Source organism: Ips typographus, linkage group LG2 (assembly GCF_016097725.1).
Source record: "Ips typographus isolate SLU linkage group LG2, UJ_Ityp_2.0, whole genome shotgun sequence".
Classification (NCBI taxonomy): Eukaryota; Metazoa; Arthropoda; class Insecta; order Coleoptera; family Curculionidae; genus Ips; species Ips typographus.
The window spans coordinates 43,930-68,372 of record NC_138423.1 but is presented as its reverse complement, the minus strand read 5'-3'; the positions used below and the strand labels follow the sequence as shown (position 1 = coordinate 68,372).

General features: G+C 35.3%; 2 protein-coding genes and 5 long non-coding RNA genes across 12 annotated transcripts in view; 4 read left to right on the top strand and 3 right to left on the bottom strand.

The window, feature by feature from the left end:
• LOC145724074 (neuroligin-1-like) overlaps positions 1-1,394 on the bottom strand; it is a 33,801-nt gene extending 32,407 nt beyond the window's left edge. Inside the window, exon 1 of one of the 2 annotated variants that reach the window (XM_081972164.1) lies at positions 1,267-1,394. The gene's annotated coding sequence lies outside the window, so the exon portion shown is untranslated. Of the gene's footprint in view, positions 1-217; positions 1,218-1,266 lie in introns of those variants that run through there. The other variant, XM_081972165.1, reaches the window with a different exon arrangement.
• Positions 1,395-3,470: 2,076 nt separating this feature from the next.
• On the top strand, positions 3,471-7,633 carry LOC145724105 (synapse-associated protein of 47 kDa-like). 5 transcript variants are annotated; one of them, XM_081972216.1, is made up of 3 exons: positions 3,471-3,766; positions 3,878-3,994; positions 4,132-7,633. In XM_081972216.1, the coding sequence occupies exons 1-3, from the start codon at positions 3,712-3,714 to the stop codon at positions 4,134-4,136; spliced, it is 177 nt and encodes a 58-aa protein (XP_081828342.1). In that variant the 5' UTR covers positions 3,471-3,711; the 3' UTR covers positions 4,137-7,633. The 5 variants fall into 5 exon arrangements, 3 of the variants coding, with proteins under 3 accessions (XP_081828342.1, XP_081828341.1, XP_081828340.1); XM_081972215.1 differs by having other exon boundaries at positions 3,573-3,766; positions 5,779-7,633; XM_081972214.1 differs by having other exon boundaries at positions 3,573-3,766; positions 5,776-7,633.
• A 1,385-nt stretch (positions 7,634-9,018) lies between these two features.
• LOC145724108 (uncharacterized) lies at positions 9,019-15,697 on the bottom strand. Its single transcript, XR_014176925.1, has 4 exons — positions 15,409-15,697; positions 10,253-10,413; positions 9,753-9,826; positions 9,019-9,395 (listed from the first exon to the last, which is right to left on the bottom strand). It is a non-coding gene; the product is annotated as an uncharacterized LOC145724108 (long non-coding RNA).
• LOC145724110 (uncharacterized) lies at positions 11,666-12,402 on the top strand. The gene is made up of 2 exons (XR_014176927.1): positions 11,666-12,162; positions 12,245-12,402. It is a non-coding gene; the product is annotated as an uncharacterized LOC145724110 (long non-coding RNA).
• A 1,109-nt stretch (positions 15,698-16,806) lies between the features above and the next one.
• On the top strand, positions 16,807-17,541 carry LOC145724109 (uncharacterized). The gene is made up of 2 exons (XR_014176926.1): positions 16,807-17,303; positions 17,386-17,541. It is a non-coding gene; the product is annotated as an uncharacterized LOC145724109 (long non-coding RNA).
• Positions 17,542-19,381: 1,840 nt separating this feature from the next.
• Positions 19,382-21,426, bottom strand: LOC145724687 (uncharacterized). Its single transcript, XR_014177063.1, has 2 exons — positions 20,511-21,426; positions 19,382-20,389 (listed from the first exon to the last, which is right to left on the bottom strand). It is a non-coding gene; the product is annotated as an uncharacterized LOC145724687 (long non-coding RNA).
• Positions 21,427-21,947: 521 nt separating this feature from the next.
• Positions 21,948-22,682, top strand: LOC145724686 (uncharacterized). Its single transcript, XR_014177062.1, has 2 exons — positions 21,948-22,444; positions 22,527-22,682. It is a non-coding gene; the product is annotated as an uncharacterized LOC145724686 (long non-coding RNA).
• Positions 22,683-24,443: the final 1,761 nt, after the last annotated feature.

The following is a 24,443-nucleotide window of genomic DNA, read 5'->3' as shown; positions in this document are numbered from 1 at the left end:
TATGTTGCGCGTTAAAAAAAACGCACTGTATAATTCAGAGTAATTGTTTTAATAAAAAATAGTTATTTATGTATTGAGCGCAAAAAGTATGACTTTTATGCTCTGAGAATGACGTTTCAATCATTCGAGAGCATAAAAGTCACATTGTGCGCGTAATCTAATACATACAATATTTTTTCTACAAACATCGCTAAATATCTGATACAACTAAACTTACTGCGTAGGTACTGAAAAACAGGATCAAAACTATACACAATTCAATACTGACATCAAACTGTTGACACTGACATTTCCAATAATGGCATGCTTTGTGGCCGTTGCTCTGAACAGCAAGCGAAAAAAATTTTATCGCTCGCTACCATTGGCAACGCGCGATAATGTCAACTCCTCAGTAAAGGGTAACTTTTCGTTGAGCTTTGGAAGTGAAAAATGCATCATTATTGAATGTTTGTAGAAAAAGTATATTTTCAACGTATTAATATCATATTTGTACTAATCATAAGTGCTATGCTACTAAAGAAAAAATTATAATCTATTAAAAAACATTTACAAAAACAATTTATCTAATTATTATTAGTGTTGTTTTTAAAATAATTAGTTATAATGACATTACAATTTCCACATTTACGGAACCCAACAAATGGCAAGTTATATCGATGAAACCGCGTTCTATACCTAATCGATTTTTCAAGATAACCGATCATACGGAACGTGGAACCGTAACCAAGATTAAAAATGTTACCAGTTTCTTTGTTCCAGGAGTCCTAGAAACAGCACAGTGTACTGAGTACACTAATTTATTTTTCGACGACTGACTTTGAAAGTACCTCCTGTACGCTTCCATTTCAAAGCAGAAAGTGGTTATTCGCCGCTCGTGCGCAGAAAGTGAATCATTTTCTGCTCTAGAGCGTTTTCGCTTTCTACTAACCAACTTTTTCGGCGTTTCCATAACAACGCTTGATAGGTATACATGTTTGAAATAAACACATTCCGTCAAAGTGATTTATCGGTGACAATGAGTTTGAGCTACGAAAATGATGTGAATTGTCCTTCTACTCCACCCCACAGCAGTCGTCGAAAAAATATCGTCTATAATTCGAGCCGAAAGTACTTTGCCGCTTCTACATGCAAGCGGCAAATATGTACTTTCCGCTCTTAATATAGAATATACTATTTTTGCTTTGTAGTAAGTATAATTTTCTCTATGAAATAAATAATCTAAACACCTGGAAATGAACTATGTATTACAATTACATATTTACTTACCATTTGAACGCAATTTATTCCCGGAACAATTTTACAGAAAAAACCGCTATACTACGATCTCTTAAGCAGAAAACCGACGTGAAACTCTGGATTCGACCGTATCCAGAGCGCAACTAATCGCCTCCGGGTCTCGAAAGCGTTCCTACACTGGGTAATATAGTTTAAAGCGCAAGTTTAAGGTCTCCGTATTCTGTACGGACACTTTTTGGGATCAGGAAAACCCACAGACACTACACCAAACCGATAAAAATTAGCCGTACCGACCTAAGAGGTCGTTAGAACGGTACAAAAAAAAAATAAAACCGAAGAAAACTCGTTTCGGATATTTTTATTTTTGACTGAAATGGCTTAGTTTTGAAATGGAAATATGCGAGAATTGGGTTTTTATGTTGGTTGGGGAAAGTTTGAATCGGTCTTTGGAGGATTTTAAAAAGGGAAAAGTACCAAAAACTAGATTAGTGTACTGCGTGTCTGTTTTTCAAGCCACCATGTAAATCGCGGTAATTTAAAGAGATTAATTTTTCTTATGTCCATGATTGTATTCAAGTTAAAAAGCGGGAAAGACGCTTTCCGCATGTGTTAGGTTAGGTTAGGTTAGGTTAGGTTAGGTTAGGATATAGCTTTTTTGATAATCTTTTTTGATTTTTATCGAATTATTACTACTCTTGATGCAGCATCTCCGAAGAGGAGTTTTGGAATAGTATATTTCATTACCAGTACAGAAATGAGGATTTTTCCGTGCGCGCGTGACAAATTCTCGTGTGAGGCGCAGCCGAACACGGGAAGTCATGCAAGAACGGAAAATCCATTTCTGGACGAGTAATGAACGATATTTTTTATTATACTTAGGTACCTGAAATCAACATAAACAAAAAATATCGCAAAAAATTATTAAGAAAATCGGGAATATTTATTTTTATTTTTAAAACAGTAAAAATGTAAGTACATACAACTCAAATTAACAAAAAAAATACAAGTAGGTAATTCTAAGAAAATTAATTTTGGACAGAACCGTTATTATTAATAGTAAAATTTATTGTACAATTCGTATTATTGTTGAAGCTCAATCCCTTTTGCATTTCTTTTTGTTGAACTAAAGACTCTGCTAAAGATGTTGAAGCGGAGTGTTCGTGTGTGCTTTGGTTCTCTTGATTGACTGTTACAGATGTTGTAGTTTCCAAGTTTCAAGGGCTAAACAACTTCCGTGATACTTCAATTTTTCTTTGTCTGGACTCTTCTATATATCCTTCTGCTACATTGGAAGAAAGCCATCCTCCGTGTCTTTTCAAAGTGAGCAAATCACCGCCGTTTTCCACCAACATGGTTGCCGAAGAGCGCCTTAGCCCATGTCCGGTATATTCTTCGGGATTTTTTAGTTTTAGGTATTTTGCAACAAGTTTTGGAATACCACTGATAGTATGGCACCCAACATGTTGAGCGTAACATCTTTGGTTTCGGTATGCAACAAATAATCTTCTACTCTCCATATGTTTAGGGCGGAGATCTGCGTATTTACGGTAAATTGTACAGGGATCGAATTTCCAATTTTCATTGGTAATGGTAAAACTTCTTGACCTGTGAGTTTTTCCATCTCGTAAGAACACGACAAGGAAACGCACATTATCTTCCACATCATCTAAACTTAAACGTATTAAATCATCTCTGCGGCATTCACCGAAGATGCCAAACACTAAAATTACTTTTGCTAGTAGATATTCTTCATCTGAAGCTTCATATAAAAATTTGGTTACTTGTTCTGCTGTAAGAATCTTGGATTTCTTTGGTATATATCCTACAGCTTGTCGTTTCAAAAAAGCAATCGTTTTTGGATATTGATGGTGAGTATTTTCTTTTATTGCCAAACAACTCTTTAACATAGAGAATCGACTCCATAAAGTGGAGGATTTCATAGTGTTGGCTTTTTCAGAAAAATATACTAAAAGAATATCGTCACTCACAATTTTGATTCGTTTCTGAGTCCGCCATTCGGTAAAACTGTTATATTCTTGTTCATATCTCAACCTGGATTTCACTGGTAATAAATCTGCACTCACTTCTGCCGCTCGTTGTAAGATATTTTCGGGAATATCCCGATTTTCTTCACAATCTGAATTCATTTTTGCAAAATGTAATAAATACATAAATACTTAATTTTCACTGACAGAAAATAAAATTTGTCATTAATAAATAAATCGTTGCTAGACACATTACTCGTTTCTTTTTTTTCTTCGGGTTGCCATAGGATATCTAGTATCATGGATATCTATGTTTATTATTAAGCGCACGGAAAGAGGGATCGGGAAAAAATTTCCGTGCGCTGTTCCGAAAATGTCATATTTACTGTATTTTATAAACAGTTGAAAATGTAGTATTTTCTGTTAAGTATAATAAAAAAATTATTTCTATCGTGTAAGCCTAATCTGTCAAGCTAACGAACTCTCGTTTATGTCAAGAGACGGCGATAATCAAGCTGACAGTGTAACTTCAGCTCAACATATAGGTGAGTTGTAATATTGGGTTGAGTTACTTTCGTTAGTTAATTATTTTCAGTTGCTTTCGCTCATTTGCTATAGTAGATTTAGAAAATTATTTTAATTTTCTGGTTGAGTAGATAGCAAAGAGAAAGAGCACGAATTTGTGTCTGATACCTTTATTGCCAATAAAGAAGACATACATGAGGTACAAGAAGGAATGAAAAAGCTCGCTTTAGGCGCCAAACACATAAATGGTAAGTGTAGCTGTCATTTATAACAGTCTCATTTTTGACGTCACGCTTGTTATGTAATTACATAGATTGGAACTATATGTATAGAGGAATAGTTATCCTGACAATGTAATAGATACTTGTTTTACTTTTTTTCTCAGCTTAAAAGAAGATCAGCGATACATTTGCTTCACCGACTAGCCCGTTAAATAAAGCATTTTCCTTGTAAATTGTTTACGTTTTAGTTTATTTTGTTACCCGTTTTTTTTTTTAGTTTGAATGTTATTAAAGGTTTTAAAAACCTGCATACATTTGTAACCTTCTGGATACTTTTGCTTGTATCTGGGAATTGTGCTATTTGTTTAGAGCAAACATAAAAAAAAAATGTCTTATGTGGCATTCCACAGCATACAGCTATAACAAATTTTTAATGCGCCATACCATAATTGGAAATGTTGGTGCTATGCTAATTTTGATGCAGTATCTTACTGAGATCAGTAATAAAACTAGACTAAAGGTTTACTATGTTTTACCAAGTTGTATGGTTTCATGTAAAACTCTTATTACAGTTTTAATTGTATTGTATTTTGTTTTGTTTATTGGTCAAATTTTCCGTTTACTTATTTTTTACATTTCTTTTACAAGGTGTCTCTAAAATGTGCAAAAAAAATGCTACAATGTTTTTGAGTCTTAAATTTGGCGATCTGACCTAACTTACCTCAGTTTAAAAGTGGATGATGCAGAATATACAGGGTGCCAAACGTGCAATTTTGCTTCAATTTTTTGTCAATACATATTTTTTAATATTGGATTAATTTTTATTAATATAATAGAAAATTGTTTCGAAATTCGACTAAGACGAGTTTGTTAGGGTAACTAATTAAAATCTCGCTCAATTTTTATTTCAAGATTTAGGAGACGTCACCTGTTAGTACCTTACACATATTTAAAACGCCGTAACTTGAGACATCCTGCATTTAACTGTAAATTAAAAATTCGTATTTTTCCACTCATTTCACCAAAAAGAGAATTAGAAAGTGTGTAAGTAAAATTGTAGGCAGGGTCAGGTCTAAATTAACTATTAAGTCTGGCCGCGCTCACAGTGGATGCTTTTTCGTATAAAGAGTTTATTTTATTAAGACGTATTAATTTTTGTGCATACGAAAATAGAGGTAATTTTTAACATTTGTTAAATGCATCGTTTTTTAACTAAACTAAATTGTTGTTGCTAAAATCTCAGAAATAAAAGTTAATAATTTGTTTTTATTGGAAGCTATTTTAATTGAACGAAATTAGTTTTTCTTTACAATTTATTACAATATTTAATACTTTAGATTTTTTAACTTGCTCAAATCAACACTTACTAGGTATACCTTCCTTAGATAAAATACGTTAGAAAATCAGAATTTTTAATTTAGAGTGTCCCAAAAAGTACCACAGTATGACGCTTACTAAATCTTAAAATAAAACTTAAATCAGATTTTTATTATTCATCCCACAAGATCTTCCCTAGCCGAATTTTCAAGCAATAGGCTAATTATAAAAAAGATATTTACGAATAACTAAATTGTACTTTTGACACTCTGTTTCTACAACATCCACTTTTGAACATGGGTAAGTTGGGTTTGCTCATCAAATTTAAGCCTTAAGAACTTTGCTGTACCATTTTTTTCGCAGATCAATTTTCAGAATCCATTTTTTTTCTTCAATCTGAAATTTAAGAATATCTGGCGTTCAACTCGGCTTTGTTGTTTCTTATTTTGGTTATTTATTTTTTTTGACCCTGTAATATTTTCTGCGCCTAGAAGAAGATTGGGAAAAAGAACTAGAAGCCGAACTACAGGATTATGAATTGATCGGCCACGCTAAAGACAACAGTCTTGATAACAAGGAGCTGGAAGATGGGTTGGACGTGGAAATGGTCTTAAGTAAATTTTAATAGGTGAAGTTATTGAGTATTTAAAACTGATATTGCTTAATATTAATATCCGGTTTTTTGGTGATTTACGTTTTTTAGCAAATCGTATTTTAGTTTTTTAAAAAGTTATAAACTAGCATTTATAATACTTTTACAGTTGGAAAATTCTAACCAAATAATCATTGACCGTAGCCATCATCAAAAGTTTCCAACAGAACAGAAACAAATTCTAGAAAGCCAATTTTGTAATATTGAGAAGTTGATAAACCAAAATAAACATGTGAATTGAAAATATATTTACAAAGAACTTTTAATGCCGTCAAAATGGTCTATTTTCTAGTTGCAACTTTTAATTGGTGGTAAGAAAAATATCCAACTGGAAAGCTGCCTTAATTAAGGAAAACTCATCAAACTTTTACTTCATTACTTTTCAATTCTCCTACATAGTATTATTTTATTGAAAGACCCTTTAGATATTAGGTATGTGTTGTGATATAGACAAAATGCCTGTATGGGAGATATTTTCATCTTTAATACATATTGTTGCGAAGCGAACTTTTGATTATTAGTTAGGATTTCTTTAGTTATTTGTTGTTACCCCTGTATGTTACGTTGCTTTGTTTACGTTCTACATTCTTTTGTCTGTGTTCTAGAAAATCCTGGCTCCCTTGCTTATATAGAGAGAGATTTATGTTATAGCTTAATGAGTGTGAGAGAGAAAGTCAATTTCATGAATATTTGGGAACTTTCTAGAAACCATGGAAGCCTATATAAGCAGCTGAACCAGGCCTGGTTAGTTAGTTGTTGAGTTGATGGTTGTAGTGAAGTCGAAGTTGACAGATAACGAGGTTAAGTGTCAGTGTCAGTTTATTGTTTTGTAAACAATATACAGTGTTGTACAAGAAGTGTGTTATTAAGGAGTACGACGGTACAATATATTCGTTAAGTATCAAGTTATAAAATGATATTAATGGTTGAAAAAGTATTAAATAAAAAAAAAAACAAGTAACTAAGTATTTAATGTATTTTATAGTTAGAAACAAATAATCTACGTTCGTTTATCTGCACTATAAACATAAACACATGGTTTTCTAGAAGTTATATTTTCACATAGTAACATTTAAATTATGTTCCAAATTTTCAGTGTGTTAATTAAGGCTGTGTGCCGTTTCTTAATCTGTTAGTTCGGTTGGATAAAAGTATATGTTTATATCGGTTACTGATAAATTCAAAATTTACGGATCAGAACGGTATTTGACATTTAAAACCAACAAAACCAAACCAGATGAGTTTGGTTGTAACATTTTCAGGAACCGAGTTTCAAGTCTAACCGGTTATTCAGGATAACCAGTAATTCGGAATGCAAGACCATAACAAAGGTTGGAAACGGTACACAGCCGAAACTATATGTATCTATGTTTTAAATGTTAAAAAAATGGTACTAGTTAAAATAGTGATTTGAAGTAATATGACGAGCAAGTCACCATACCATACGTATTTCTTCTATCAATGTAGTGTGATCTGTGTGAAGTTAACAAAATATATCTAAGATAAAATGAACCACTTATTTATTCTTAAAACATGCTTTAGATAGAGGCTACGTTAATGGTAGAACTATTATAATATTCTCATTAATATTACTAGACTGTAGTAATAAAATAATTATTGGGTTAATCATAATTTTTTGCTCTTATCACTAATATAGATAAAAAGGGGTTGTTGTTAAATAAATGTAATTCTACTTATTTTTTGCGTTTTATTTTAACTTGTTGAAAATATGGCGTTTCAGTACATCACACCGACAATACGTTTTTCAGACGTTTACCAGTGATGTGCCTCTCTCCAAAACAAACAGGAAAATGAAATAATATGTGTACAGGGTTATTGATTGAATTTAGGCCACCCCAATACAAGCTTTATTTTTAGTTTTAGAAGAAAACTTTCAATACGTCTCAGTGCGCTTATTTCATCTAAATTTTTTGAAATTAGGTGAAATAAGCACTTTACCTTGCTTTGATTTTAAACAAATATTTGCTTGTACTCTTTACGACAAAAATGCTTAAGCAGGATTTCCTTTGTGTTTAATTGTTACTGTATTAGGTTTAATTATGATTGTTGTCTGTGTGTATTGAGTGGAATTGTACATGAGTAACTGATGTATGCTATGATGTTAATAAATGAGGTCAGTCTTGGTGAGACGTTTGCGCGATGTTATGATCGTCCAGGTCAGTTCCGCGCATGCGTCTCATTGCATAGTACGCCTGAAAAAAAAAAAAAAAAAAGATACCCCAAGCCCGCCATCACCCCATCCGCATGGGCAGAGTGCCCCCAACAGAGTAAAAAAGGCATAATATGCGCTCCTGAGGACACCAGAAGAAACAACATTCTTCAAACGACGAATAACATAGGTATATGCTCCTACTTAGTTTACTGGCCACCTCCAGGTCAGTTTTGAGTCCAGGGTCGGTAAACGTATTCACAGTGGTTGGTCTCAGACCAAAGACCAGAGTCTGTGTCTTAGCTGCATTGATGCTCAAACGATTAGCTGTTCAAGGTCTTTTGAGCAAACAGTAGTACAGTTGAACTGGTGTTAGTTAGACAGTTACCTATGTCAACTAAAAAGAGAACCGGACCCCATGCATCACAGGGAGAGATCCTACAAGAGAGACAGTCACCAAAGGAGACGTGAGCAACGCAATGCTGCTAGGGCCAAGATGATAGGATCTCGAAAACTTCCGTATCAAGAGGTCATGGGACACACAGTCAAATGCTTTAGTAAAATCGAAAAAAGTTGCCTGTGCCTCAAAGCAATCCTGTATGCAGCTGATAAGCTGACCTATTGCTGTGCTAGTTGACATATTATTTCTAAAGCCACAGTTCTCCAAGAAACTACTAATCTGTTTTTTTTAAAGCACATTCAAAGATCTTACCAACAATACATCATCCACAGAGCTTTTTTTATGGACAGGCAGTCAAGAAAAAACCCCTCATTAACACAATGGTTCAATAACTTAGTTGGCGGATAAACAATTGTCTCCCTCATCGATTTAAAGATCCTTACATTGAAATTACTAGGACTATTTTTAAGATTCAGGATAATATCCCTTATCTCATTAAAGGTGACAATCAATTCAAATTCAAACAACACTATTTATTATATTTTCAGCAATACTTGAAAAATAGTCATTAAAATCAGTTGCATTCAATCGATCCGTTTGCCTTATTTATGTTGTTGTCTCTTGCTAGTTTCAATTTTTCTCTGGTAGAGTATTTCAAATGGGTAAGCAAATGCAGCAGTCACCCCCCGTGTCCTACCTGAAACCGTACCAACCCTACAGGCATCCGCAAGCAGTTGTACAAACCGTTGACACTTGCAAACAGCAGAGACATGCTCATCCTCCAGTCAAGGCTTCCCAAGAGTCACAGGTCTTTCGTCATTATACAACTCGACACCACTAAAGTTGCAGAGAAATGATATCGCTCCACCTCACAAAAGGACAACTGCCCCTGGTTAGTGAAGATAATAAAAATACTGTACTCTTCAAAATATAATAAAACAAAAATAATATAACAAACAAATGTGTGGCTAACAAAATTATCTTGTCTAGAAACTAATTTGTCTGAAATCAGTAATAAAGCTGTTTCTGTTTGTGATATTGACACTATTTTTTGTACAATTTGACATATACCTTATCCCAGTTATTTAATAAATATTACTCATTTCAACTTCGAGATTGTACCAGCAAACCAAAGTTCTCATTAATATCTTTTAATTTTGGCTCTCCTCTTTCTTTTCAAGGTTGATTGCCCAGATTTATTACTGTATGTATGATCTGGAAATAACAAATACTTATAGAGACTCACCAATGCCTTGTTTTTCAGATGCTAGACCACTTGATCTGGTAGCTCTGGTAGTCTTGTTTACACATTTTGTCTTCCTAAAAATATATTTGAATCTCTTTAAGAGTCTTCTAAAGTTGGCAGAAACCTCTGAAACATTCTAATGGACATTTTAATGTGCCGAAAACATTAAATAGAGATTTGAATGTGACAGAAGCTTCTGAAAATCGTTTTGAAAGTGCCAGAGGCGTTTGAAACATTCTAATGGACATTTTAACTCGCCACAAGCTGCTAATAGAGATTAGAATGTTCCAGAAAGTCCTGAAACCTTTTAAGAGACTTTGAACGTTGCCAGAAGCCAGTCAAAACTATTTTGAATGTGCCAGAGGCCTCTGAAACATTCTGAGGGACATTTTAATGTGCCAAAAACATTAAATAGAGATTTGAATGTGACAGAAGCCTCTGAAAATTGTTTTGAAAGTGCCACAGGCGTTTGAAACATTCTAATGGACATTTTAACTTACCACAAGCTGCTAATAGAGATTAGAATGTTACAGAAAGTCCTGAAACCTTTTAAGACACTTTGAAAGTTGCCAAAAGCCTCTCTTTTCCCTATTACAGGATTTTCATCAAGACCCAAAAGTGCCAACCAGAGCCTTTTCCAATTTCTGGATTTGCAGGAAATCTAAAATTTACAGAAAATGATAAGTCACTCAAACACCATATTTTTCTCTCTCCACCACAAAACGTAAACAAGAAATTACCAATTAGCGCGGCGTTGCCATACCCGCTCCTACCATTTTAAATCAACATATTCCTTTTATAGCTGCACACTTCTATATTAGTTTATTCGATGATATTGGTGAAAACTACTTATTTTTATTAATCACATTTCAAAACATAACATAGACTGCTTCAAAACATGGGTGATATGATGAGACTTGGCAACGTCGCAAATTGTCGTTCGCACCTCCGTTTTCCAAGACGCTCGCTTATTTTTAATTTTGTATCCTGGCGCGAGTTCACACACGTTTTGTTCCGGTCACTTTGACAGCTAATAACGTCAAAACCAGTCCGATTTCACTAGGCTTGATGGTACTCATTTTCGACTAATTTGGGGACGGCGAATCCATTCCAGCTGTCAAAATGACAGTAACTGTCACTCAATTCGAGACACTGGCGATTTGTGGAGATATCAAAAAAGTGATTTCACCAATGGATTGGGCGCCCCAAAGTTAGCCAAAAACCACCCTTCACTCGATTTGTTTTGATAAAAAACGCACTTGAGATGCATTATTGTTAATCTGTCACTTTGACAGCTAATAACGTCAAAACCAGTCCGATTTCACTAATTTGGGGACGGGGAATCCATTCCAGCTGTCAAAATGCCAGTAGCTGTCACTCAATTCGAGACACTGGCGATTTGTGGAGATATCAAAAAAGTGATTTCACCAATGGATTGGGCGCCCCAAAATTAGCCAAAAACCATCCTTCACTCGATTTGTTTTGATAAAAAACGCACTTGAGATGCATTATTGTTATTCTGTCACTTTGACAGCTAATAACGTCAAAACCAGTCCGATTTCACTAGGGTTGATGGTACTCATTTTCGACTAATTTGGGGACGAGGAATCCATTCCAGCTGTCAAAATGACAGTAGCTGTCACTTAGTTCGAGATCGGCCAAACGGTGTTATCAATCAACTCATGTGGGGATATTTTTTGTTTTCTATGATATGGTCCATTTTTTTCCCGTCGCGGTTACGTCATCATTTGCCTTTCTTGTCTATTACGTGCGTTCCGAGCGCGATAGAATTTTGACGTCATCGGCCGCCATCGTTGGCAAATTAATAGGTAGTAAACAAAGCGAAATGTTTTATTTTTGATGTAAATTTTACAATATTTCGATGTAACTACTGCGATACTAGATAGGTACCTAGATAATGTGTGTGTGTGTGTTGTGTGTGTATGTTTCGGGAAGAGAGTTTTGAAAATGCCACCCACCTACACTTTGCAACTATCAAGGGGCCCAGTGAAACATTCTGAAGGAAAACAGAAAAGAATGCCTTTTCTAATAAAAAACACACAATCACAATGAAACAGCCCATGCATATAGGTACCTATTTACTTAGTCCCAAGAACCAAGTTTATTCAAGCCAGTGGTTGTTTCTCAATCAAAGAAACATGGATGCTGACAAGGTGATTTACCTAATATTATAAAAAGGAAGGCCCCTACCTTTTAATGAGCTGCTAATACTAAATAGCTTATGTTTCAGGTAGGTACCTTTCTGGAGTTTGCTTATCATGCTTTGAAAGGGTCCCATTATCAACGGCTGCTGTAAAAGACTCCTGGTGACTGAACAACGAAAGGTGTTTGAAGCAATGGTTATAATGGTGTTGTCAAAATCCATATGCAGAGTGTTGAAATATTTCAGGTAACATTAGAAAGATATAGGACATAGGTACCTAACTATGTTACTTAATATGTAAATTTGATCAAATGCCATTATTTTACAGAATTAGCCCCCCTTGCCTATACTTCTCTGACTACCTATAAGGCTAGAAACAGATGGTGCTACTGTTAAATACAGTATTTTACATCAGATAGGTAGTAGGTTAAATTACTATTTTAATTGTATTCATTATGAAATATACAAATAAAATCTTTAAGAAGAGTTTATTTTTTATCAAAAGTCTAGTTTTCTTCATAAAATTAGATAATTTACCTACCTGCTCTTTGGTACAATAAATTGTTGAACTGAACATGTTAAATAAATCACACAACAAAACAAAATTGATATGTATTTAATGCTGCTGAGTAAATTTACAAAAGAAAATACCTAAATAAGCAAATTAAATCACAAAAGCAAGTTGTTAAAACAGCAACAATTCTGTTGTAAGTTAAAACACTGCTACATCATCACCAAACTGCAAGAACTTCCTAATAGTCTCCAGGATTGGACACACATTGCCTGCCTTTCGTTTCTTGCAAATTTTATGGATTGGGCTGTTAATGACCACTTGTTTGAATGCACCTCCAGTGCTCTTAACTTAAAACTCCAGATAATTAAAATTGAATGTGGTTGTTCCCAAGCCAAAGTTTGATTGGTTTGTTTACTACCAAGTGATGCAACACTAATTAATACACTTAAACAATCCTAAATTAAGTTTTTATTTCTTCTGTTTGTAGTTTTTGCTGTTTTTAAATTTTTTAAAATTCCTAACCTCAAAATGTTTAGCCGCCGACTGTCAGTAGTGTCAGTTGAGACTGTGCCCTATGTTGCCACATCTTCCACGAGCAGATGTGAACCTAGTGTATTGTTTGTTGCACGGTGCAATCAATCGAATCGTGGGGGGATATTTTTGGGAAGCTTGAAATCTGCTCTATCTTTTGTTTTCTATGACATTTTGACGTAACTTGTCAAATAAGGGAGTAATTCAGGGTCAAAGCGACGTGTGTCAAAAAATATGTGATTTTATGGTGAAGGAACTTTGACGCCCTCTAGCGGCCAAACGGTGCAATCAATCGAGTCATGGGGGGATATTTTTGGAAAGATTGAAGTCTGCTCTATCTTTTGTTTTCTATGACATTTTGACGTAACTTGTCAAATAAGGGAGTAATTCAGGGTCAAAGCGACGTGTGTCAAAAAATATGTGATTTTATGGTGAAGGAATTTTGACGCCCTCTAGCGGCCAATCGGTGCAATCAATCGAGTCATGGGGGGATATTTTTGGAAAGATTGAAATCTGCTCTATCTTTTGTTTTCTATGACATTTTGACGTAACTTGTCAAATAAGGTAGTAATTCAGGGTCAAAGCGACGAGTGTCACAAAATATGTTATTTTATGGTGAAGGAACTTTGAAGCCCTCTAGCGGCCAAACGGTGCAATCAATCGAACCATGGGGCGATATTTTTGGGAAGCTTGAAATCTGCTCTATATTTTGTTTTCTATGACATTTTGACATAACTTGTCAAATAAGGTAGTAATTCAGGGTCAAAGCGACGAGTGTCACAAAATATGTTATTTTATGGTGAAGGAACTTTGAAGCCCTCTAGCGGCCAAACGGTGCAATCAATCGAACCATGGGGCGATATTTTTGGGAAGCTTGAAATCTGCTCTATATTTTGTTTTCTATGACATTTTGACATAACTTGTCAAATAAGGGAGTAATTTAGGGTCAAAGCGACGTGTCAAAAAATATGTGATTTTATGGTGAATGAATTTTGACGCCCTTCAGCGGCCAAGCGGTATGACCAATCAACTCTAGGGGGGATATTTTTGGAAAGCTTGAAGTCTGCTCTATCTTTTGTTTTCTATGACATTTGTCAAACAAAGTCAAAGACTTGTCAAATAAAGGAGTAATTTAGGGTCAGAGCGACGTGTATCAAGAAATATGCTATTTTTACAAAAAGCGCATTTTTGGCAAATGTTTAATTTGCTCCAGTGCACAGCAAAGGGCATATTTATGCCAAAGGACCTTAAATTAGGTGAAATAAGTACAAAAATAGTATATTATTAACCAATGTTTTGACAGACAGAAGCTTTTATTGTAAGAGAGAAGATAAGGTCAATAAATGCTGTCTAAACCATGGATAATATAGCATTTTTTCCACTATTATATTATTTATACTAAATAGCAAGGATTGTTTGTATTGTCACCTAAAAATGCATGCACTTACTTATAATACATTGAATCATAAAAATTACAGGCTGTGCTGGTTATTGGTGTGGCTGATGGAGTATGCTAAAACAAAAAGGGTTGATATTAGAGATGACATAATAATAATTGTTAATATTCCAACTAGAGTGGAGAAAATTTGTTATTATAGAACCTACCTGGATTAAACGTATACGGACCAACACCAGATCTCCCCAGGTCGTTTATTAGTTTTCGGAACAACAAACCAATAGGACATATTTAATACAGTTAACAAAATGCCCAATGCAATGTGATTATACTGGCCACTATTCTTGCTGAAAATGGTGGTAATTTACTGACACTGAAGCCCTGAATGGGGGGGTCGAAAAGGATTGCGACTATGGTACAAGGACAACATACATCAATAGGAGTCAGAAGCTACCTACCAGCTTTTCTGGACAAAGTACTTCAACTTTTATCCCAACGATCCATTGACCGGTTTCTGCAAACTTGCTGTTGAACCAAGATCACTTCTACTCCAATACGTATCTTACTATTTTCCTATTTATTTACCTAATAAAATATACTATTTTTACATTATAATCACCCAAATACTAAGCTAATTTTATTATTTACCTTTTGGTTGGGCCCACAACACTTTTTATAGATCCTGTTTCTGAAGCAGTGTTCAGAACAGACTCTGACAAATGTTTCTCAAGCTTGCTAAAAATGTTTAAAGTTAATTCCACCTTATAGGAAATAGACATTTTTAGCAGCAGTAGTACCTAAATGAATCCTAGTTTATAGGGTGGTTCAACATTTGTGGCTCTGATGTTGAAACTCTAGTCAAATTAAAGTTGACTACCTATAACTTCACTCCTAAAAATTTAAATAATATTAGACAAAACTATCTAATTTTATCACCTAAGTAATAACATACCTAACATATGAAAAACAGGCCATTAAAGTTTACAGTTTTATTGAAAAATAGTATAGGTACCTATTAGGCGTGCGGAATCGTTCGTAGAGGGTTACTCACTTAGAAAAGCTCAAAAACTAAGGGCTGAACATAAAGTAACATTTATTGTAGCCATAAAATTATCACAAGTCATCTAGTCTCTGAACTATTCTAAAATTATTCAACCTAACCTAAGTCTTCTCTCTTCTCTAGGTTTTCTTGGCGGTCGGCCTCTTCTACCGGCAACCAAAATAATAGAGATATGGGAATTATTTTCGTTACAACAAAACGTAAACAAGAAATTACTAATTACCGCGGCGTTGCCATACCCGCTCCTACCATTTTAAATCAACATATTCCTTTTATAGCTGCACACTTCTATATTAGATTATTCGATGATATTGGTGAAAACTACTTATTTTTATTAATCACATTTCAAAACATAACATAGACTGCTTCAAAACATGGGTGATATGATGAGACTTGGCAACGTCGCAAATTGTCGTTCGCACCTCCGTTTTCCAAGACGCCCGCTAATTTTTAATTTTGTATCCTGGCGCGAGTTCACACACGTTTTGTTCCGGTCACTTTGACAGCTAATAACGTCAAAACCAGTCCGATTTCACTAGGCTTGATGGTACTCATTTTCGACTAATTTGGGGACGGCGAATCCATTCCAGCTGTCAAAATGACAGTAACTGTCACTCAATTCGAGACACTGGCGATTTGTGGAGATATCAAAAAAGTGATTTCACCAATGGATTGGGCGCCCCAAAATTAGCCAAAAACCACCCTTCACTCGTTTTGTTTTGATAAAAAACGCGCTTGAGATGCATTATTGTTAATCTGTCACTTTGACAGCTAATAACGTCAAAACCAGTCCGATTTCACTAATTTGGGGACGGGGAATCCATTCCAGCTGTCAAAATGCCAGTAGCTGTCACTCAATTCGAGACACTGGCGATTTGTGGAGATATCAAAAAAGTGATTTCACCAATGGATTGGGCGCCCCAAAATTAGCCAAAAACCACCCTTCACTCGATTTGTTTTGATAAAAAACGCACTTGAGATGCATTATTGTTATTCTGTCACTTTGACAGCTAATAACGTCAAAACCAGTCCGATTTCACTAGGGTTGATGGTACTCATTTTCGACTAATTTGGGGACGAGGAATCCATTCCAGCTGTCAAAATGACAGTAGCTGTCACTTAGTTCGAGATCGGCCAAACGGTGTTATCAATCAACTCATGTGGGGATATTTTTTGTTTTCTATGATATGGTCCATTTTTTTCCCGTCGCGGTTACGTCATCATTTGCCTTTCTTGTCTATTACGTGCGTTCCGAGCGCGATAGAATTTTGACGTCATCGGCCGCCATCGTTGGCAAATTAATAGGTAGTAAACAAAGCGAAATGTTTTATTTTTGATGTAAATTTTACAATATTTCGATGTAACTACTGCGATACTAGATAGGTACCTAGATAATGTGTGTGTGTGTGTTGTGTGTGTATGTTTCGGGAAGAGAGTTTTGAAAATGCCACCCACCTACACTTTGCAACTATCAAGGGGCCCAGTGAAACATTCTGAAGGAAAACAGAAAAGAATGCCTTTTCTAATAAAAAACACACAATCACAATGAAACAGCCCATGCATATAGGTACCTATTTACTTAGTCCCAAGAACCAAGTTTATTCAAGCCAGTGGTTGTTTCTCAATCAAAGAAACATGGATGCTGACAAGGTGATTTACCTAATATTATAAAAAGGAAGGCCCCTACCTTTTAATGAGCTGCTAATACTAAATAGCTTATGTTTCAGGTAGGTACCTTTCTGGAGTTTGCTTATCATGCTTTGAAAGGGTCCCATTATCAACGGCTGCTGTAAAAGACTCCTGGTGACTGAACAACGAAAGGTGTTTGAAGCAATGGTTATAATGGTGTTGTCAAAATCCATATGCAGAGTGTTGAAATATTTCAGGTAACATTAGAAAGATATAGGACATAGGTACCTAACTATGTTACTTAATATGTAAATTTGATCAAATGCCATTATTTTACAGAATTAGCCCCCCTTGCCTATACTTCTCTGACTACCTATAAGGCTAGAAACAGATGGTGCTACTGTTAAATACAGTATTTTACATCAGATAGGTAGTAGGTTAAATTACTATTTTAATTGTATTCATTATGAAATATACAAATAAAATCTTTAAGAAGAGTTTATTTTTTATCAAAAGTCTAGTTTTCTTCATAAAATTAGATAATTTACCTACCTGCTCTTTGGTACAATAAATTGTTGAACTGAACATGTTAAATAAATCACACAACAAAACAAAATTGATATGTATTTAATGCTGCTGAGTAAATTTACAAAAGAAAATACCTAAATAAGCAAATTAAATCACAAAAGCAAGTTGTTAAAACAGCAACAATTCTGTTGTAAGTTAAAACACTGCTACATCATCACCAAACTGCAAGAACTTCCTAATAGTCTCCAGGATTGGACACACATTGCCTGCCTTTCGTTTCTTGCAAATTTTATGGATTGGGCTGTTAATGACCACTTGTTTGAATGCACCTCCAGTGCTCTTAACTTAAAACTCCAGATAATTAAAATTGAATGTGGTTGTTCCCAAGCCAAAGTTTGATTGGTTTGTTTACTACCAAGTGATGCAACACTAATTAATACACTTAAACAATCCTAAATTAAGTTTTTATTTCTTCTGTTTGTAGTTTTTGCTGTTTTTAAATTTTTTAAAATTCCTAACCTCAAAATGTTTAGCCGCCGACTGTCAGTAGTGTCAGTTGAGACTGTGCCCTATGTTGCCACATCTTCCACGAGCAGATGTGAACCTAGTGTATTGTTTGTTGCACGGTGCAATCAATCGAATCGTGGGGGGATATTTTTGGGAAGCTTGAAATCTGCTCTATCTTTTGTTTTCTATGACATTTTGACGTAACTTGTCAAATAAGGGAGTAATTCAGGGTCAAAGCGACGTGTGTCAAAAAATATGTGATTTTATGGTGAAGGAACTTTGACGCCCTCTAGCGGCCAAACGGTGCAATCAATCGAGTCATGGGGGGATATTTTTGGAAAGATTGAAGTCTGCTCTATCTTTTGTTTTCTATGACATTTTGACGTAACTTGTCAAATAAGGGAGTAATTCAGGGTCAAAGCGACGTGTGTCAAAAAATATGTGATTTTATGGTGAAGGAATTTTGACGCCCTCTAGCGGCCAATCGGTGCAATCAATCGAGTCATGGGGGGATATTTTTGGAAAGATTGAAATCTGCTCTATCTTTTGTTTTCTATGACATTTTGACGTAACTTGTCAAATAAGGTAGTAATTCAGGGTCAAAGCGACGAGTGTCACAAAATATGTTATTTTATGGTGAAGGAACTTTGAAGCCCTCTAGCGGCCAAACGGTGCAATCAATCGAACCATGGGGCGATATTTTTGGGAAGCTTGAAATCTGCTCTATATTTTGTTTTCTATGACATTTTGACATAACTTGTCAAATAAGGTAGTAATTCAGGGTCAAAGCGACGAGTGTCACAAAATATGTTATTTTATGGTGAAGGAACTTTGAAGCCCTCTAGCGGCCAAACGGTGCAATCAATCGAACCATGGGGCGATATTTTTGGGAAGCTTGAAATCTGCTCTATATTTTGTTTTCTATGACATTTTGACATAACTTGTCAAATAAGGGAGTAATTTAGGGTCAAAGCGACGTGTCAAAAAATATGTGATTTTATGGTGAATGAATTTTGACGCCCTTCAGCGGCCAAGCGGTATGACCAATCAACTCTAGGGGGGATATTTTTGGAAAGCTTGAAGTCTGCTCTATCTTTTGTTTTCTATGACATTTGTCAAACAAAGTCAAAGACTTGTCAAATAAAGGAGTAATTTAGGGTCAGAGCGACGTGTATCAAGAAATATGCTATTTTTACAAAAAGCGCATTTTTGGCAAATGTTTAATTTGCTCCAGTGCACAGCAAAGGGCATATTTATGCCAAAGGACCTTAAATTAGGTGAAATAAGTACAAAAATAGTATATTATTAACCAATGTTTTGACAGACAGAAGCTTTTATTGTAAGAGAGAAGATAAGGTCAATAAATGCTGTCTAAACCATGGATAATATAGCATTTTTTCCACTATTATATTATTTATACTAAATAGCAAGGATTGTTTGTATTGTCACCTAAAAATGCATGCACTTACTTATAATACATTGAATCATAAAAATTACAGGCTGTGCTGGTTATTGGTGTGGCTGATGGAGTATGCTAAAACAAAAAGGGTTGATATTAGAGATGACATAATAATAATTGTTAATATTCCAACTAGAGTGGAGAAAATTTGTTATTATAGAACCTACCTGGATTAAACGTATACGGACCAACACCAGATCTCCCCAGGTCGTTTATTAGTTTTCGGAACAACAAACCAATAGGACATATTTAATACAGTTAACAAAATGCCCAATGCAATGTGATTATACTGGCCACTATTCTTGCTGAAAATGGTGGTAATTTACTGACACTGAAGCCCTGAATGGGGGGGTCGAAAAGGATTGCGACTATGGTACAAGGACAACATACATCAATAGGAGTCAGAAGCTACCTACCAGCTTTTCTGGACAAAGTACTTCAACTTTTATCCCAACGATCCATTGACCGGTTTCTGCAAACTTGCTGTTGAACCAAGATCACTTCTACTCCAATACGTATCTTACTATTTTCCTATTTATTTACCTAATAAAATATACTATTTTTACATTATAATCACCCAAATACTAAGCTAATTTTATTATTTACCTTTTGGTTGGGCCCACAACACTTTTTATAGATCCTGTTTCTGAAGCAGTGTTCAGAACAGACTCTGACAAATGTTTCTCAAGCTTGCTAAAAATGTTTAAAGTTAATTCCACCTTATAGGAAATAGACATTTTTAGCAGCAGTAGTACCTAAATGAATCCTAGTTTATAGGGTGGTTCAACATTTGTGGCTCTGATGTTGAAACTCTAGTCAAATTAAAGTTGACTACCTATAACTTCACTCCTAAAAATTTAAATAATATTAGACAAAACTATCTAATTTTATCACCTAAGTAATAACATACCTAACATATGAAAAACAGGCCATTAAAGTTTACAGTTTTATTGAAAAATAGTATAGGTACCTATTAGGCGTGCGGAATCGTTCGTAGAGGGTTACTCACTTAGAAAAGCTCAAAAACTAAGGGCTGAACATAAAGTAACATTTATTGTAGCCATAAAATTATCACAAGTCATCTAGTCTCTGAACTATTCTAAAATTATTCAACCTAACCTAAGTCTTCTCTCTTCTCTAGGTTTTCTTGGCGGTCGGCCTCTTCTACCGGCAACCAAAATAATAGAGATATGGGAATTATTTTCGTTACAACAAAACGTAAACAAGAAATTACTAATTACCGCGGCGTTGCCATACCCGCTCCTACCATTTTAAATCAACATATTCCTTTTATAGCTGCACACTTCTATATTAGATTATTCGATGATATTGGTGAAAACTACTTATTTTTATTAATCACATTTCAAAACATAACATAGACTGCTTCAAAACATGGGTGATATGATGAGACTTGGCAACGTCGCAAATTGTCGTTCGCACCTCCGTTTTCCAAGACGCCCGCTAATTTTTAATTTTGTATCCTGGCGCGAGTTCACACACGTTTTGTTCCGGTCACTTTGACAGCTAATAACGTCAAAACCAGTCCGATTTCACTAGGCTTGATGGTACTCATTTTCGACTAATTTGGGGACGGCGAATCCATTCCAGCTGTCAAAATGACAGTAACTGTCACTCAATTCGAGACACTGGCGATTTGTGGAGATATCAAAAAAGTGATTTCACCAATGGATTGGGCGCCCCAAAATTAGCCAAAAACCACCCTTCACTCGTTTTGTTTTGATAAAAAACGCGCTTGAGATGCATTATTGTTAATCTGTCACTTTGACAGCTAATAACGTCAAAACCAGTCCGATTTCACTAATTTGGGGACGGGGAATCCATTCCAGCTGTCAAAATGCCAGTAGCTGTCACTCAATTCGAGACACTGGCGATTTGTGGAGATATCAAAAAAGTGATTTCACCAATGGATTGGGCGCCCCAAAATTAGCCAAAAACCACCCTTCACTCGATTTGTTTTGATAAAAAACGCACTTGAGATGCATTATTGTTATTCTGTCACTTTGACAGCTAATAACGTCAAAACCAGTCCGATTTCACTAGGGTTGATGGTACTCATTTTCGACTAATTTGGGGACGAGGAATCCATTCCAGCTGTCAAAATGACAGTAGCTGTCACTTAGTTCGAGATCGGCCAAACGGTGTTATCAATCAACTCATGTGGGGATATTTTTTGTTTTCTATGATATGGTCCATTTTTTTCCCGTCGCGGTTACGTCATCATTTGCCTTTCTTGTCTATTACGTGCGTTCCGAGCGCGATAGAATTTTGACGTCATCGGCCGCCATCGTTGGCAAATTAATAGGTAGTAAACAAAGCGAAATGTTTTATTTTTGATGTAAATTTTACAATATTTCGATGTAACTACTGCGATACTAGATAGGTACCTAGATAATGTGTGTGTGTGTGTTGTGTGTGTATGTTTCGGGAAGAGAGTTTTGAAAATGCCACCCACCTACACTTTGCAACTATCAAGGGGCCCAGTGAAACATTCTGAAGGAAAACAGAAAAGAATGCCTTTTCTAATAAAAAACACACAATCACAATGAAACAGCCCATGCATATAGGTACCTATTTACTTAGTCCCAAGAACCAAGTTTATTCAAGCCAGTGGTTGTTTCTCAATCAAAGAAACATGGATGCTGACAAGGTGATTTACCTAATATTATAAAAAGGAAGGCCCCTACCTTTTAATGAGCTGCTAATACTAAATAGCTTATGTTTCAGGTAGGTACCTTTCTGGAGTTTGCTTATCATGCTTTGAAAGGGTCCCATTATCAACGGCTGCTGTAAAAGACTCCTGGTGACTGAACAACGAAAGGTGTTTGAAGCAATGGTTATAATGGTGTTGTCAAAATCCATATGCAGAGTGTTGAAATATTTCAGGTAACATTAGAAAGATATAGGACATAGGTACCTAACTATGTTACTTAATATGTAAATTTGATCAAATGCCATTATTTTACAGAATTAGCCCCCCTTGCCTATACTTCTCTGACTACCTATAAGGCTAGAAACAGATGGTGCTACTGTTAAATACAGTATTTTACATCAGATAGGTAGTAGGTTAAATTACTATTTTAATTGTATTCATTATGAAATATACAAATAAAATCTTTAAGAAGAGTTTATTTTTTATCAAAAGTCTAGTTTTCTTCATAAAATTAGATAATTTACCTACCTGCTCTTTGGTACAATAAATTGTTGAACTGAACATGTTAAATAAATCACACAACAAAACAAAATTGATATGTATTTAATGCTGCTGAGTAAATTTACAAAAGAAAATACCTAAATAAGCAAATTAAATCACAAAAGCAAGTTGTTAAAACAGCAACAATTCTGTTGTAAGTTAAAACACTGCTACATCATCACCAAACTGCAAGAACTTCCTAATAGTCTCCAGGATTGGACACACATTGCCTGCCTTTCGTTTCTTGCAAATTTTATGGATTGGGCTGTTAATGACCACTTGTTTGAATGCACCTCCAGTGCTCTTAACTTAAAACTCCAGATAATTAAAATTGAATGTGGTTGTTCCCAAGCCAAAGTTTGATTGGTTTGTTTACTACCAAGTGATGCAACACTAATTAATACACTTAAACAATCCTAAATTAAGTTTTTATTTCTTCTGTTTGTAGTTTTTGCTGTTTTTAAATTTTTTAAAATTCCTAACCTCAAAATGTTTAGCCGCCGACTGTCAGTAGTGTCAGTTGAGACTGTGCCCTATGTTGCCACATCTTCCACGAGCAGATGTGAACCTAGTGTATTGTTTGTTGCACGGTGCAATCAATCGAATCGTGGGGGGATATTTTTGGGAAGCTTGAAATCTGCTCTATCTTTTGTTTTCTATGACATTTTGACGTAACTTGTCAAATAAGGGAGTAATTCAGGGTCAAAGCGACGTGTGTCAAAAAATATGTGATTTTATGGTGAAGGAACTTTGACGCCCTCTAGCGGCCAAACGGTGCAATCAATCGAGTCATGGGGGGATATTTTTGGAAAGATTGAAGTCTGCTCTATCTTTTGTTTTCTATGACATTTTGACGTAACTTGTCAAATAAGGGAGTAATTCAGGGTCAAAGCGACGTGTGTCAAAAAATATGTGATTTTATGGTGAAGGAATTTTGACGCCCTCTAGCGGCCAATCGGTGCAATCAATCGAGTCATGGGGGGATATTTTTGGAAAGATTGAAATCTGCTCTATCTTTTGTTTTCTATGACATTTTGACGTAACTTGTCAAATAAGGTAGTAATTCAGGGTCAAAGCGACGAGTGTCACAAAATATGTTATTTTATGGTGAAGGAACTTTGAAGCCCTCTAGCGGCCAAACGGTGCAATCAATCGAACCATGGGGCGATATTTTTGGGAAGCTTGAAATCTGCTCTATATTTTGTTTTCTATGACATTTTGACATAACTTGTCAAATAAGGTAGTAATTCAGGGTCAAAGCGACGAGTGTCACAAAATATGTTATTTTATGGTGAAGGAACTTTGAAGCCCTCTAGCGGCCAAACGGTGCAATCAATCGAACCATGGGGCGATATTTTTGGGAAGCTTGAAATCTGCTCTATATTTTGTTTTCTATGACATTTTGACATAACTTGTCAAATAAGGGAGTAATTTAGGGTCAAAGCGACGTGTCAAAAAATATGTGATTTTATGGTGAATGAATTTTGACGCCCTTCAGCGGCCAAGCGGTATGACCAATCAACTCTAGGGGGGATATTTTTGGAAAGCTTGAAGTCTGCTCTATCTTTTGTTTTCTATGACATTTGTCAAACAAAGTCAAAGACTTGTCAAATAAAGGAGTAATTTAGGGTCAGAGCGACGTGTATCAAGAAATATGCTATTTTTACAAAAAGCGCATTTTTGGCAAATGTT